General features: G+C 49.6%; 5 protein-coding genes across 5 annotated transcripts; 3 read left to right on the top strand and 2 right to left on the bottom strand.

Annotated features, from left to right (window-relative positions):
• Positions 1–240: 240 nt before the first annotated feature.
• On the top strand, positions 241–1085 carry ASPBRDRAFT_24729 (glycoside hydrolase family 12 protein; the record flags this gene model as incomplete). Its single annotated transcript, XM_067622078.1, has 3 exons — positions 241–647; positions 707–939; positions 1006–1085. 3 exons carry the CDS (start codon positions 241–243, stop codon positions 1083–1085), a joined length of 720 nt encoding a protein of 239 aa, XP_067484266.1.
• Positions 1086–3563: 2478 nt separating this feature from the next.
• ASPBRDRAFT_60682 (uncharacterized protein) lies at positions 3564–4756 on the bottom strand. Its single transcript, XM_067628259.1, has 3 exons — positions 4504–4756; positions 4351–4475; positions 3564–4288 (listed from the first exon to the last, which is right to left on the bottom strand). The coding sequence occupies exons 1-3, from the start codon at positions 4542–4544 to the stop codon at positions 3678–3680; spliced, it is 777 nt and encodes a 258-aa protein (XP_067484265.1). The 5' UTR covers positions 4545–4756; the 3' UTR covers positions 3564–3677.
• A 1070-nt stretch (positions 4757–5826) lies between these two features.
• Positions 5827–7356, top strand: ASPBRDRAFT_36208 (uncharacterized protein). Its single transcript, XM_067623459.1, has 3 exons — positions 5827–6383; positions 6452–6651; positions 6711–7356. The coding sequence occupies exons 1-3, from the start codon at positions 5873–5875 to the stop codon at positions 7224–7226; spliced, it is 1227 nt and encodes a 408-aa protein (XP_067484264.1). The 5' UTR covers positions 5827–5872; the 3' UTR covers positions 7227–7356.
• A 633-nt stretch (positions 7357–7989) lies between these two features.
• On the top strand, positions 7990–10399 carry ASPBRDRAFT_50004 (uncharacterized protein; the record flags this gene model as incomplete). The annotated part of the gene is made up of 5 exons (XM_067626463.1): positions 7990–8064; positions 8134–8305; positions 8363–8560; positions 8606–8798; positions 8860–10399. The coding sequence occupies 5 exons, from the start codon at positions 7990–7992 to the stop codon at positions 10397–10399; spliced, it is 2178 nt and encodes a 725-aa protein (XP_067484263.1).
• Positions 10400–10657: 258 nt separating this feature from the next.
• On the bottom strand, positions 10658–12417 carry ASPBRDRAFT_190355 (uncharacterized protein; the record flags this gene model as incomplete). The annotated part of the gene is made up of 4 exons (XM_067620219.1): positions 10658–11516; positions 11572–12112; positions 12159–12266; positions 12318–12417. 4 exons carry the CDS (start codon positions 12415–12417, stop codon positions 10658–10660), a joined length of 1608 nt encoding a protein of 535 aa, XP_067484262.1.
• Between the last annotated feature and the right edge of the window lie 534 nt (positions 12418–12951).

Here is a 12951-nt window from a genome sequence, read left to right as displayed (position 1 = left end):
TTAGGCTGAAAATGTGCCGCGATATGCCGGTACTAGCTTCGCGTCGCTTACTAGCTCTTCATTGTCATACTCTGAAAGTCGGATAATCATGTTAGCAATAGTGAGCATTGTTGATCAGATTCTGTGTATTTAAGCTGCGTCGTCTCCCACTTCCTCCGTGGTCTTGTCTTCTCCCATCACTCATCCTCTTCTTCCTTTTGAGATCCTACTGATTGCCGCTCCTCTGCTATCACGCCCAACATGAAGCTCTCCGTGACACTTTCTATGCTTGCGGCCACCGCCATGGGCCAGACCATGTGCTCTCAGTATGACAGCGCTTCGGCTCCCCCGTATTCCGTGAACCAGAACCTCTGGGGCGAGTACCAAGGCACCGGCAGTCAGTGTGTTTATGTCGATAAGCTCACCAGCAGTGGTGCGTCGTGGCACACTGAATGGACTTGGAGCGGCGGTGAGGGAACTGTCAAGAGCTACTCCAACTCCGGCGTTACATTCAACAAGAAGCTCGTGAGCGATGTGAGCAGCATCCCCACCACGGTGGAATGGAAGCAGGACAACACCAATGTCAACGCCGATGTCTCGTATGATCTTTTCACTGCGGCCAATGTGAATCATGCCACTTCCAGCGGCGACTACGAACTGATGGTTTGGTATGTGTGCTCGCAATCTGAAATCGAAATAGATGAAAGGGACTAACTAACTCCGCTAGGCTTGCCCGCTACGGCACAATCCAGCCCATTGGCAAGCAAATTGCCACGGCCACCGTGGGAGGCAAGTCCTGGGAGGTGTGGTATGGCACCAGCATCCAGGCCGGTGCGGAGCAGAGGACCTACAGCTTCGTGGCGGAAAGCCCTATCAACTCGTACAGTGGTGACATCAAGGCATTCTTCGACTATCTCACCCAGAACCAAGGCTTCCCTGCCAGCTCTCAGTATTTGATCAGTGAGTCTCCCTAATTCTGTCAGCGGACGTCGCAGCGAAGCGATCACTAACAGGATTTATGAATAGATCTGCAGTTCGGAACTGAGCCGTTCACCGGGGGCCCGGCAACCTTCACGGTTGACAACTGGACCGCCAGTGTTAACTAAGGGTCCAGAAGTAGCCTCATTAGCCTTGGAGGCGCAGTCTGAGGGTATGGGTCCCATCTCGGGGAATGATAGCTTGTTTCTTAGTTCTCTGGAACGATGGGCGTGTAAGAGTAAGAAGTCGTGCCCACTTTGACACGGGAGGACTCATTCAACATTGGTCCTCTTCTGTTAAAGCAAGGCACAGATAGTGGATACTCCAGTTAAACTTATTTTGGATCGGTTGTGTTCTTATCCGTCCCTTTCCTAGAAAAGTAATCCACCCGTAGGGCGATGATCTTTAACAGATCCAGCCGTGCTAGATGGATGTGTTAACTGACTTGGTAACGGCTCTCGCTGCAATCAGCTAGCGCATCCGGAAGGATCTCAATAGTGGTCTAAGTATCCGCTAAACCCCGTAGAAGGGAACAGACCCTGTCCTGGAAATTCCTGAAGAGCATAAGCCAAACCCTGCCCCCAGGGTTCCTGGTGCCTTGGCGTAAGTATCCGCTTCGCAGTCCGAAGGTGGTGGGTGCTTGCCAATGTCCGGTTTGAACATCATAATGCGCCAATTGGCAACTGGATGTTCCATGCTAAACAAATCTTGCAATATTGATTGATTCCACGGCTTGTGGCTTCCCACGGCTTATTGACTTCCGCGGATTGTGGTCTTAGCTCCGGCACTTAGTGCTGGCATCTTCGGCATATGATGCAGTAGATCAGAGCCGAGAGACCAGGGTATTAATTAGACGGACGTCACTAGACGGGGATATGTAAGACATCCAGTCCTCAGTTGTAGGCTCCAGTTTAACTCTCTTCGGTAACGGCAATTGGTTGCCCTGTGCTTGATCCAGTAGGACGATGGAAATTACTCTATTCGCGGCGGAGGACAAATATGAGTTTTATCGACGAAATTGAGACCTACGGGTTGTCAGACGGGCTATTTGCTTCTCTACGAGCTGTCATGGAAAGTCGACGGTAGGCAGCCACCAAGCAGGATTATATCGTATATCGCATATCGTATATCGTATATTCGCACATCCCTGTAGCTGCCGAGATTACGATGAGTTTCATCTGTCCGGATATGGCCAATGATTTTAGGCTAGATCCACCTACTCTTGTTGGCACCTTCACCGCACACCTCATTTGGCACTAGTCGTTCCTTTCAGTGATCATCGTCAAATGAGTAGTTGACCTCGCAACAGGCCACACTGACGAATCGAAATCACTAGGCTGTTACTTGTTGGACCCTTATCCGGCTAATCCTATTCCAAACGCTTTAAGGTTCAGATCCTGCCTTGCGAGCGGGACCCATTCGGCCCTGCCAAGCATGTATATTGCAGTCTGGGAAGCCAGCCTTCTTCTTTAGAAGTCACAGATTATCCGCCAGGGCATAAGGGGTGCTAGAATGGCACATCATTAATTGGTCTTGTAACGAGGAAATCCCGATGCTATCAAGGCACATATACTGAAGATCAAGACAATGTATTATATTAAGGCTCCACTGTAGGCCAACAAGATCACCTTATTACTTTGTTTTTATGTCTTCTTCTGCCTACTGCATCAGGTTCTTTCTCAGGCTGTACCTACAAAACCTTCTACCTTGTATTTCTATTAGTAATTACCTGCTTAGTATTGTCTGTTCTCGTTTCGAATAGAATACAAAAATTAATTATGTCCCCAGGTAACTGTAAGGAATGTAATCCTTCCAAGGGTACCGTACCGGCCTCCTTGCAGGTGTATCTGAGTATATAAATGGAATTTTAGGGGCCTGCAGGTAGCTACCGATAGTTAATGATGGGCTTTTTAGTGGTATTTGGCTCCCCTGGATCACTTACTTATAGCAATATAACCTATCTCTAGACTCAGTTATATACAGGAATATAAATTCATGATTGAAAAAGAGAAAAAAAAAAAAATAAAAAGGGAAGAAGAAGAAGAAGAAGAAGAAGAAGAAGATAATAATAATCGAAGAATAAATAAACAAACAAACAAACAACCCCAAATTATCCCAGTTACCAAAGAAGGTTACAACATTATTAGATAAAATCATGAAATGATGAATCGGCTGTATTCCCTTTTCCACAACTTTCTTTCCTCTATTTAGCAATTATATCTCTATCTGTTTCTTTACCATTTATTTGCCTGGTTTCCTCTCTTCTTCCGCTCTGAGGAAAAGTACCTTGTAATCTGGAGAGCTGCCTCCACTCATTGTTTCCTTGAGTAACAGACAGGAGCGTCTATAGTTAACCTGGCGGCATCTCAGTTAAAATTTTCATCCGTAGACGTATTCATTGGCTGCATGATTAACGAGATGATGTCGGTGGCCGATGCAGAGAACCTCGCCTACTTAGCGCCCCAACAGGAGCCCACCCCATAGTGATTTATATGGTCCATCAGCTTGCCCTACAAAGTGTTTCTCCAACAGGTCATTACGCAGAAATTGAGCTATCAATGGGTACCAAGCAATGAAGTGCAAACATGATGATAGTATGTCGCAAGCAGGCAACTAATTACAATACATTTGTATGTGGTCTGTTTGCATGTGGCTGGATAGTCCTGAACGTAATAAACTACACTTTCAAAATTCCGAAAGCCGAAAGATCCGATCAGTGTCTACATCACGAGCCACGGCTCATGTTGTAGTGCTTGAGGGGTCAATCGTTGCCGAGGGTCAATTGCCATCATGGATCGGAGCAGTGACAGAAATTTCTCTTTTTCATCGCCCTCTAGACACTCTATCCATGTTTCGAGTCTTTCCGGCGGTCTGTCCGTGGGATCTTTGATCCGAAAGTCCTCGTCAAAGATCTGATGTACAATTTCAGGCCTCCCCTTTTTTAGTAAACTAGACGGGAAGGGCCCGAAAAGCGCGTCGATCTCTTCAACGTGATGTTTAACTAGATAGTTACCCCCAGAGGTACCAGACCTGCCGGAAAACATACGCACTGTATCTAGAAGCTCCGGGAGTAAGGCACCCAGGTTCCAGATGTCAACTTCCTTACCCCATGGTGCTTGTAACAAGACTTCGGGGGCTCGCAGAAGTGTCAACTGTATCATCTCTGAGAGATGATGCGACTCCAAGCTCGCCATTCCCCTGTCGCCAAGGACAACTTCAACTTCAGGAAGATCAGAGGGCTCGTCGAAATTACATTCACCGAGACTGTGGTGTGGGTCCTGGGGGTGTGTATCAATGATAGTGGAGTCTCTGATTTTGACCATGATATTGTCTTGCTTTATATCAAGAAAGAGGATCGTTAGCATAATCGACACCTTACTCGACTAGACATACCAGTGTGGATAATTTTCATTGAATGCGCGTAGTCAAAAGCCAAGTGCAGTTGTCTGGTATTCCGCTTCAAGATATGATTAGGGATTTTGGGGCCCCGAAGAAGCGTCAAAAATCCTTCAATTGCTCTGCCATAGGTTCCATGACCAGACATACACTTCGGTTATAGATGAAATGATCGAGAGGACGCGAGACATGCCAGTACCCAGATTGATTTACATCACCTTTGCCGAGGCGTTTCAAGATCTAGATCGAAGATATCGTGCTCAGCTCCGTAACAACAATCACTAAGGACCTTTATCGCCTTCCACGATACATCTCTATCGGAAGGAAAGCAGCAAGAGAGTTATTGGATTCTCAAAACAAATCCACACTTGAGCTTTGGCTGACCAAACGGGTGGAATCCCATCCATGTCCGAATCATTTCGTTACTTGATATCTGTCATTGAGAAACTGACCGACAGTATCGTGCCCACATATTTTTTGTGTTCTGTCCGCCATAGTCTGTGGGTATCTGAAAGGACCAGAAAAGACCCCAATGTGAAGATTGAAGGGTCTTTCCCAGTGTCGCAGACATGTGCTCTAGGTGTCCTAAATGCACCAGTACCAGGAACCCTCTTTTCCAGGGGTGTACGCGACCTATTCACGACGCATCCTGAGCGGGAATAATTGGGAGAGAGACGAGGTGAGCGCCACCCCTCTGCTTTTACTACTTTTTATTTCATCGTCATCATTCTGATTCTCAAGAAGGTCCTGTGGATTTGGCTTGGTGGATGAGAGGGGTTTGCTAACATGATTATTGGAAGCATTTCCACCTGGATTAGCCAGGAAAGATGCTCGACACGCCATGAGTATAGCACACTCGGCGGGGATCAATCCCCCGCACTTGAAGTGGCCGACGCTCATTTGGCTAATGTGGTGGCTGACAAGGGCAGTGGTGAAATGTCGGCCTCCATGGCGTGCTGCGCCAGAAGGCCGGCTGACGTACGAACTCTGACCCTGGAATAGCAGCATTCGAGCTTCCCCAACAAACCTCCCCAGAGAAGAGTGCTCGATTGATTGGTTGTAGATACAGAACCCTGGAATCCTTGTAAAGCTAATGGTTAGCGGCTCATTCCCGCTTTCTATTCTTTGTGTCGTGCGGGTTCTCTGCTATCTGCTCTGTGTCGGGGATGGATCGTAATATACAAGAAAGCTAATCTAACATATCGCACGACGCATGTCATTACCGCTGAACCGTCCAAGTAAACAGGATTTCAGCATCAGCTTTCAGTAAGCGATGTTTTTGACAGATATTGAGACTCCTTGAGTCAGGATGGCGTTTCCCTCTCAGAAGAGAGTTTTCCTTTCAACTAGGCCGCTCTAATCGGACAGGGGTATGCCCTACTATCCTATGTCGTGTCCAGTCACCCCACTCGTTCATCGCTGACTAGCAGTGAGGCTACAATTTTTATCTATTTCTCCAATTTCCCCAAAGGTGTACTTTATCTTTGATGCCTATATCGAAAATAGAAGAGTATACACAATGTCTACCACCAGCGCACTCCCACCTCCCCCCGATGGTGGACTCCACGCCTGGGCCCAAGTGATCTCCGGTCACTTGGTAGTTGCAGTGACATGGGGCTATGCCGCCAGCTTCGGCGTCTTCCAAGACCATTACGATGCCACTCTACCGCAAACCTCGTCCGATATATCCTGGATCGGTGGCTTCCAGGTCTTCTGTCTCCTGTTCATTTCCCCTCTCTCGGGCCGTGCGACCGATGCCGGACAAGCTCGGCTCGTCGTTAGCATTGGTGCATTCTTGCTATTACTAGGAACCTTCATGACCAGCCTAGCGACAGTCTATTGGCAGTTGTTCCTCGCCCAGGGGCTCTGCATTGGCATCGGTCAGGGTCTGATGTGGTTGCCTAGTGTGACACTCCTGTCCACGTACTTTGTTCGACGCCGTGTGTTCGCCGTCACGGCTGCTGCCACTGGGACCAGTACTGGGGGGATTATCTTCCCGGCCATGATTCAGTTTCTGTCTCCAAGAATTGGTGAGACAGCTTCCATTGTGTTGATTTAATCTCGTTTTGGGTCCCATCTTACTTTCGTTTCCTTGAAGGCTTTCCGTGGGCTGTACGCTGCATGGGTTTCGTCGTCCTTGTCATGCTCCTGATTATCCTTGCCCTACTACATCCTCGACTGCCACCACGCAAGTCGGGTCCCTTGATCGAATGGGGAGCATTCACTGAGCCAGCTTATATGCTGTTCACTCTAGGGGTCTTTCTCCTCTACTGGACCCTCTACTTTGCGTTCTTCTATGTATGTCGCACATCCTCCTTCTCGGTCTTCTTCAGCAGGGATAAATCTAACAAACCTAGATTCAAGTATACGCAACCGACAAACTAGGCCTTTCAGCACAAGCAGGTGTGAACCTAGTTATCGTAATCAATGCCTGCGGAATCCCCATCCGTGCACCCTGTGGCTATCTCGCAGATCGGTACCTTGGGCCGCTAAACTGCTTGATTCCATGGGTCGGTATATGTGGGGTTTTAATGTTCTCTTGGGCGGGCGTCCACACTGTGGCGGGCTTGTATATCTTCGCGGTGTTCTATGGTCTTGCCTCCGCGGCCGCCATGGGTCTGTTTGCTGGCACGGTGCCATCTTTAACAAAGGACCTGGATAAGATCGGCACGCGGGTTGGCATGGCACTTGCCTTGATGAGCTTTGGGCCCTTGACGGGACCTTCGGTGGCGGGGGCTTTGATTGCGCAGTCTGGAGATGATAGTTACCTACCGGCGCAGCTCTGGGCTGGAGCGGCGCTGATGGTGGGGGCGTTGTCTTTGGTAGGGGCTCGTCTTGTTATTGCTGGTCCGCGCCTTGGAGTCAAGGTTTAAGTTCGTGATATAATGTAGTATTTCTTATTTCCTTAATTTACGTTTGTATCGTGCTATCTTGGCTACATCTGCTTCTGTGGTCCCTCCTACCGTTGCGAATGTTTCGGTCGTTTTCAGAAAGATTCTAAATATACAACTAAAATGAATGATCAAAGAACTTTTTTTCGTATTTGAGATCATTTGATTTTAGACACTGATAATATATATATATATAAAATATACATATACATAAGTATACAAGACAAACAAGACAAACAAGACAAACAGGACAAACAAATCAATATCATAGTTATGATCCCGAGAGCGCCACTCGCCATCCCAACCCAAATTGACCTTCCCGTTTGGGACCCCGACACGGACCGAGGCTTTATTTTGCTCAAACGCAAGACCCCTGGCTGGAGATCATCGGCATAAAATCCCTAGTAGCCATTATCTGTACTTATTATGTCTCGCATAAATATAATATTTAAACAATTATTCCCGAGTGTCCTGAAAAGATCATCCGACGGTCTAACCCTTTCGGGACCCCGACCTGAAGGGATAATTTGTGCATCGTATGCAACCGCGCCAGAAGGACGTTTAGGTGGCTAGCCACCATATCTACACTTTCAACACTCCCTTACGACTACTTAGCTCCTTCACCTATTATCATCATCTACCATTTCAATCAATCCACTACCAAAAAGTCCGTTGACACTACACTACACTCCAAAAGCGAATATTCCTACAAACCCTAGCTCCGTCCCATCCCGCAAGCAGCATAATGGAACCAGCCACAACAATCCAATGTACCTCCCAACAAACCCGATTCCATATTGAGTCTCCTAATTACCGCGAGGTAAGCACTATTCTTCCCTGCACTGAATTCAAGTTGTATCTAGACTCCAAGTGCTAACCATACTTCCAGCTCGACATAAAAGGCCTACAAATCCTAGTAACCTCAGCCGAGAAACCCACCACGAAGGGAAAGACCAAAGCAAGATCTAAAGACGGCATCGAGATACTCTCCAACGCCAATTTGGTATTAAAAGAGGGTCGACGGTATGCGCTTGTTGGGAGGAATGGGACTGGGAAGTCGAGTAAGAACCCTGCATACACCGTTCAGTCTAATCATGAGCTGACTGAGACGAGAATAGCCCTGTTAAGAAGTATCGCGGAGAAATTCATTCCGGGGATACCGGAGAATACCAAGATCGCTATACTCCAGCAGACTAGACTAACCGATGGGGCTAATGATTCTACGCCAGCGGGTGGGGATACTCTAGAGTCTAGTGTTTTGCAGACTGTGATAGAGAGAGCTACGGCGAGGAGGACCATTGAACGAGAGATATCGAGTACGTTCTAAGCCTTAGAGTGATGTATGCCAGCTGACCAGATAGCCCTCTCGCAAGGAATCGATACATCAGACCCCTATGCCCCAGTTAAAGCACTCCGATCACTCAAACATGAACGCCTGCAACAACGCCTGTTCATACTGGATAAAGATGCCCGACTGCGCAGTGGTATGCGAGGCATGCAAGCTCGGAAAGCGCTTGTGGCGTTTGAGAAAGTTGTTGCGGAGTCGAAGAATATGTTCGTGCCCCATGACCCTACTTATGTATAAGTAACTTCACAGACTAATAATAATATATAGGCTAGACCAACCCCCCGAAGACATCTCCCCCGCCATCCTCCAACAAGAAACCCAAGAAGCCATCGACATGCTCGCGCAGCTGCAAGCACAGATCGAGCCATCCCTCGTCGCCGAAACCGAGACTAGGGCGCGGAGTATCCTCACCGGATTAGGATTCTCATCTGCAATAATGGCAAAGTCTATCTCTGATTTATCCGGCGGATGGCACATGCGAGCATCTCTCGCATCGACTCTTCTCCGGGAGGCTGATATATTAATCCTCGATGAGCCCACTAACTTCTTAGATATGTTAGGTATTATCTGGCTACAGCGATACCTCACCTCCCTCAGTGAAAACAGTAGAAACCCACCAACCATGATCCTCGTCTCCCACGACCGCGACTTCATCACCCTCTGCACGGACCTCATCATCCTCAAAGATAAACAACTCACCTACTTCCACGGCGACCTACCCACCTACGAACTCTCACAATCCGAACGCCGCCAATACCTCACTACCATGAAAGAAGCGCAAGAGAAACAGAAAGCACATATTGAGAAAACCATCGCTGCGAATCTAAAAGCCGGTAAAGCCAACGACGACCAGAATAAGATCCGACAGGCAAAGTCACGTCAGAAAAAGCTGGATAATCGCTGGGGCATGGAGGTGGGTGCCAGGGGCGGGAGGTTTAAGCTGAATCGCGATCTAGTTGGGTATCATTTTACTGCGAGGGAGGAGATTGAGATTCCCCCCGAAGAACGACCGGTTGTTATACATTTACCGGAGCCGCCGGATTTAAGGTTCCCAGGGTCGCTTGTTACTCTTGAGAAGGTGAGTTTTCGGTACGGGGCTACGGAACCGGTTGTTGTTCGGGATGTGGATCTTTCGGTGGGTATGGGTGAGAGAGTTGGGATATTGGGGTTGAATGGGGCGGGGAAGTCGACGCTGATTCAATTGTTGGTTGGGGAGATGAGTCCGACGCATGGAACGAGGAGTACGCATCCTCGTCTGCGTTTGGGGTATTATTCCCAGCATGGTGTGGAGGCTTTGCAGGCCCTTGGGGCACGGGAGGAGACGCTTACGGCGTTGGCATTGTTGACGAGAGATGTTGAGGGGGAGTTGACGGAGGGTGAAATTCGTGGCCTGTTAAGTCAGCTGGGACTTCCTGGGCGGATAGCTGCCGATGTACCGATTCGCAAGCTGTCCGGTGGACAATTGGTTCGTTGTCAATTGGCACGCTTGTTCTGGAGGCGTCCTCATTGTCTGGTTCTGGATGAGGTCACGACGCACTTGGATTATGAGACTGTGACGGCGCTGAGGAGGGCGTTGAGTGAGTGGGAAGGGGCGGTTGTGGCTGTTAGTCATGATAGATGGTTTATGAGGGGGGCTGTGGAGGGGGTTAATGATGGGGAGGGTGATGGCGATGATGAAGAAGAGGTAGAGGAGAGACGAAGACTCGTGTATATGGTTCGTGGTGGGGAGTTGAGTGTGTTGGGACGTGGTGTTGATGAGTTTGAGGAGCTGGTGGAGAAGCGTGTGAGGAAGATGGTCGGTCATTGATAGCTTTTTCATAGAAGCAATTATGAGAAGGAATCATACATCGGTGGTTTCTATGAATGTATATGGATAGGTTCTCAATTGTCAATGTCTGAAAGAATGTAGGTATATTGCAGCTAATTAATGCCCATAATATATTGATAGAGCCAAACTCCATCTGGTATATGGTATCTTGTCCCTGAGTAATACAATGTCAATCTGGATATCACCTCAACAACACAACAGCCCCTCTATATCTAATCTAACCCATTAACTCTCCATCTACTCGCTGCGCTTCTCCACCTCCACCTCCGTCCTACCGGCACCCGTCTCCGTGCTCTCGCTATCGCCACTACCCGCCTGATCAGCAGGCCCGAATCCATACTGAATAGCAACCTGTTCGACCTCCTCGTCCGACAGGTGCGGCAGCTCCTTGGCCGCGCGCACATAGGTCATCTTCTCCACGTAGCCCTTGGCGAAAATCAAGTCAATCTCCTCCAGCGATCTGCCCATGGTCTCCGGGTAGAAGAGGTAAATAATGGGGATGAAGCAGGCATTGACGACCGCGAAGAAGAGGTACGTGCCCCATCCGATGTTCCGGATCATGATCGGAGTAACCATGACAATAAGGAAGTTGAAGAGCCAGTTAGTGCAGGTGGAGATGGCATTCGCCTTGGTACGGGTCTTGATCGGCGAGATTTCAGCCGGGTAGAGCCAGGGAAGTGGCAGCCAGGTCGCGCCGAAAGTGGCAATGAAAGTGAACAGGCCGACGGCGGCACCCTTGGCGGCTTCTGTGCCGCCGGGGATCAGACAGGCGAAAGTGATCACCATGGAGGCACTTTGGCCGAAGGAGCCGACCAGGAAGAGCTTGCGACGGCCGACCTTTTGGATCAGGAACCAAGATGAGCAGGCGAAGATGGAGTAGACGATCATGTTGACACCGCCGAGAATCATGGCCATGAATTCGGTTTGGCCGAGAGATTGCTGCATCAGGACGGGCAGATAGTAGATGACAGCGTTACAGCCACCGATTTGCTGGAAGAATTGGGACGAGCAGCCCAGAAGCATGCGGCGGCAGTGCTGGGTCTTTCCGCCGGTAAAGACGGCGGAGAGAGGAGTGGACTTGGTCGCCATGCCGGAACTGGTCAGGTTAGCTTGTGGTTATCGTAGCTTGGGAACTGTGGGGGCATGCATACGCTCTGAGAGAGTCCAGAATGATGGTCTTCTGCAGCTGGACTTCGTGGTGGCTGATCTCCTTACCCTGCAACGCGGCAATGACCCGCTCACCCTCCTCGTAGCGCTCCTGGGTGAACAGCCATCTGGGCGACTCGGGCAGCACCAAGAGTCCGAGGATGATCAGCAGACCGAAGAAGATCTGGAACGCGATGGGGAAACGCCAGGTGAGGTCATCGGGACCATAGGAGGCGCCAAAGTCCACCCAGTAGGAGATCAAGGTTCCAATCGCGATGGTACTACCCTCGATACAGATGAGCAGACCACGATTGGAGGTCCGTGAACATTCTGCCTGGTATGTGGGGATGGTGGATGTGTTCATGCCGTTTCCAACACCAGTAATGACACGTCCGACACAGAATTGGGCCAGGGGAACGTGTCCCTCGATCGACGTGACCTGAATGATGACACCGATGATCATGACGGTGGCACCCAACATGATGGAGTACCTGCGGCCGAGCCAGTCACCGCAGGCGAGGATAAAGAGCGCACCGACGAGGCATCCTAGCACGGTTAGAGTTGCTTATGAGCCAAGAAGGCATGTACTTACCCAGTTCATAGATAGCAGTGACCACACCCTGAATAGTGGAGTTATCTCTGGTAGCGGTGAAGATGTCATTGAACGGATCGGCGTCAATAATACTGCTCATCACACCCTCTAAACCCGGGTTAGCTCAAGCTTATGCCTTTTAGGCAAGGAGAACCTTACGATCGTAACCAAAGAGCAAGAAACCCAAGGTGGCACAGGAAGTCACCGACCAAATCAGCTTCCGACCGGACAAGCCGGCGAAAGTGGGCACCTCAGACATGGTGAGATGTCTTTCTGTGTGTCTGGCTGGGATCAGGACTGATGCAGGTCGCAAGCAACGGTGGATGCCAGTGGGAAGCGACGGGACCTCTTTATAGCTCAGGGCTGCACCCCGGAAAAACCGTGAGTTTCTGCGGGGTGGAGGTCGGGCTGCCCATTGCTTGCTTCAACGACCAGGATATTCGGAAGAAGAGCTTTTCGGTCACACCAATCAGCGCATCTCGGCAAGGGCCAGGGAGACGAATGAACGGGGAGAAATGAAGCCATCGAGGAAGGTTCAGGGCCGCGCTCCCTCCTTGGCTCCCGGCCAAGGGCTGGGCAGATGAATGCCGAGATCTTGGGTTCCAGCCAGGATGGGATGCATTGGGGAGAACAGGAAGGACTGCCGAAGATATGACGCGGTGGGCGTGAGATTGTGAAACTTTTACTTTCTGAATCAGGCTGGTATCCCGAATTGCTCGCGGGTTGATGAGGCTGCGATGAGAGATGATACAAGACCGAGTGGTGGGCACCCACTTATGCTCGGTAACACTCT

Source organism: Aspergillus brasiliensis (genome assembly GCF_001889945.1).
Source record: "Aspergillus brasiliensis CBS 101740 unplaced genomic scaffold ASPBRscaffold_1, whole genome shotgun sequence".
NCBI lineage: Eukaryota > Fungi > Ascomycota > Eurotiomycetes > Eurotiales > Aspergillaceae > Aspergillus > Aspergillus brasiliensis.
The sequence above is the reverse complement of the archived record's forward strand: the minus strand, read 5'-3'. Positions and strand labels throughout refer to the sequence as shown.

Bases quoted from the DNA above. Each gene is read 5' to 3' on its own strand.
- ASPBRDRAFT_60682 (XM_067628259.1), bottom strand. From the start codon at position 4,544: ATGTCTCGCGTCCTCTCGATCATTTCATCTATAACCGAAGT. The intron at 4,476-4,503 runs GTATGTCTGGTC...AACCTATGGCAG, and splicing joins ATTTCATCTATAACCGAAGT to AGCAATTGAAGGATTTTTGA. The intron at 4,289-4,350 runs GTATGTCTAGTC...ATATAAAGCAAG, and splicing joins AATGAAAATTATCCACACTG to ACAATATCATGGTCAAAATC.
- ASPBRDRAFT_36208 (XM_067623459.1), top strand. From the start codon at position 5,873: ATGTCTACCACCAGCGCACTCCCACCTCCCCCCGATGGTGGACTCCAC. The intron at 6,384-6,451 runs GTGAGACAGCTT...GTTTCCTTGAAG, and splicing joins GTTTCTGTCTCCAAGAATTG to GCTTTCCGTGGGCTGTACGC. The intron at 6,652-6,710 runs GTATGTCGCACA...TAACAAACCTAG, and splicing joins TCTACTTTGCGTTCTTCTAT to ATTCAAGTATACGCAACCGA.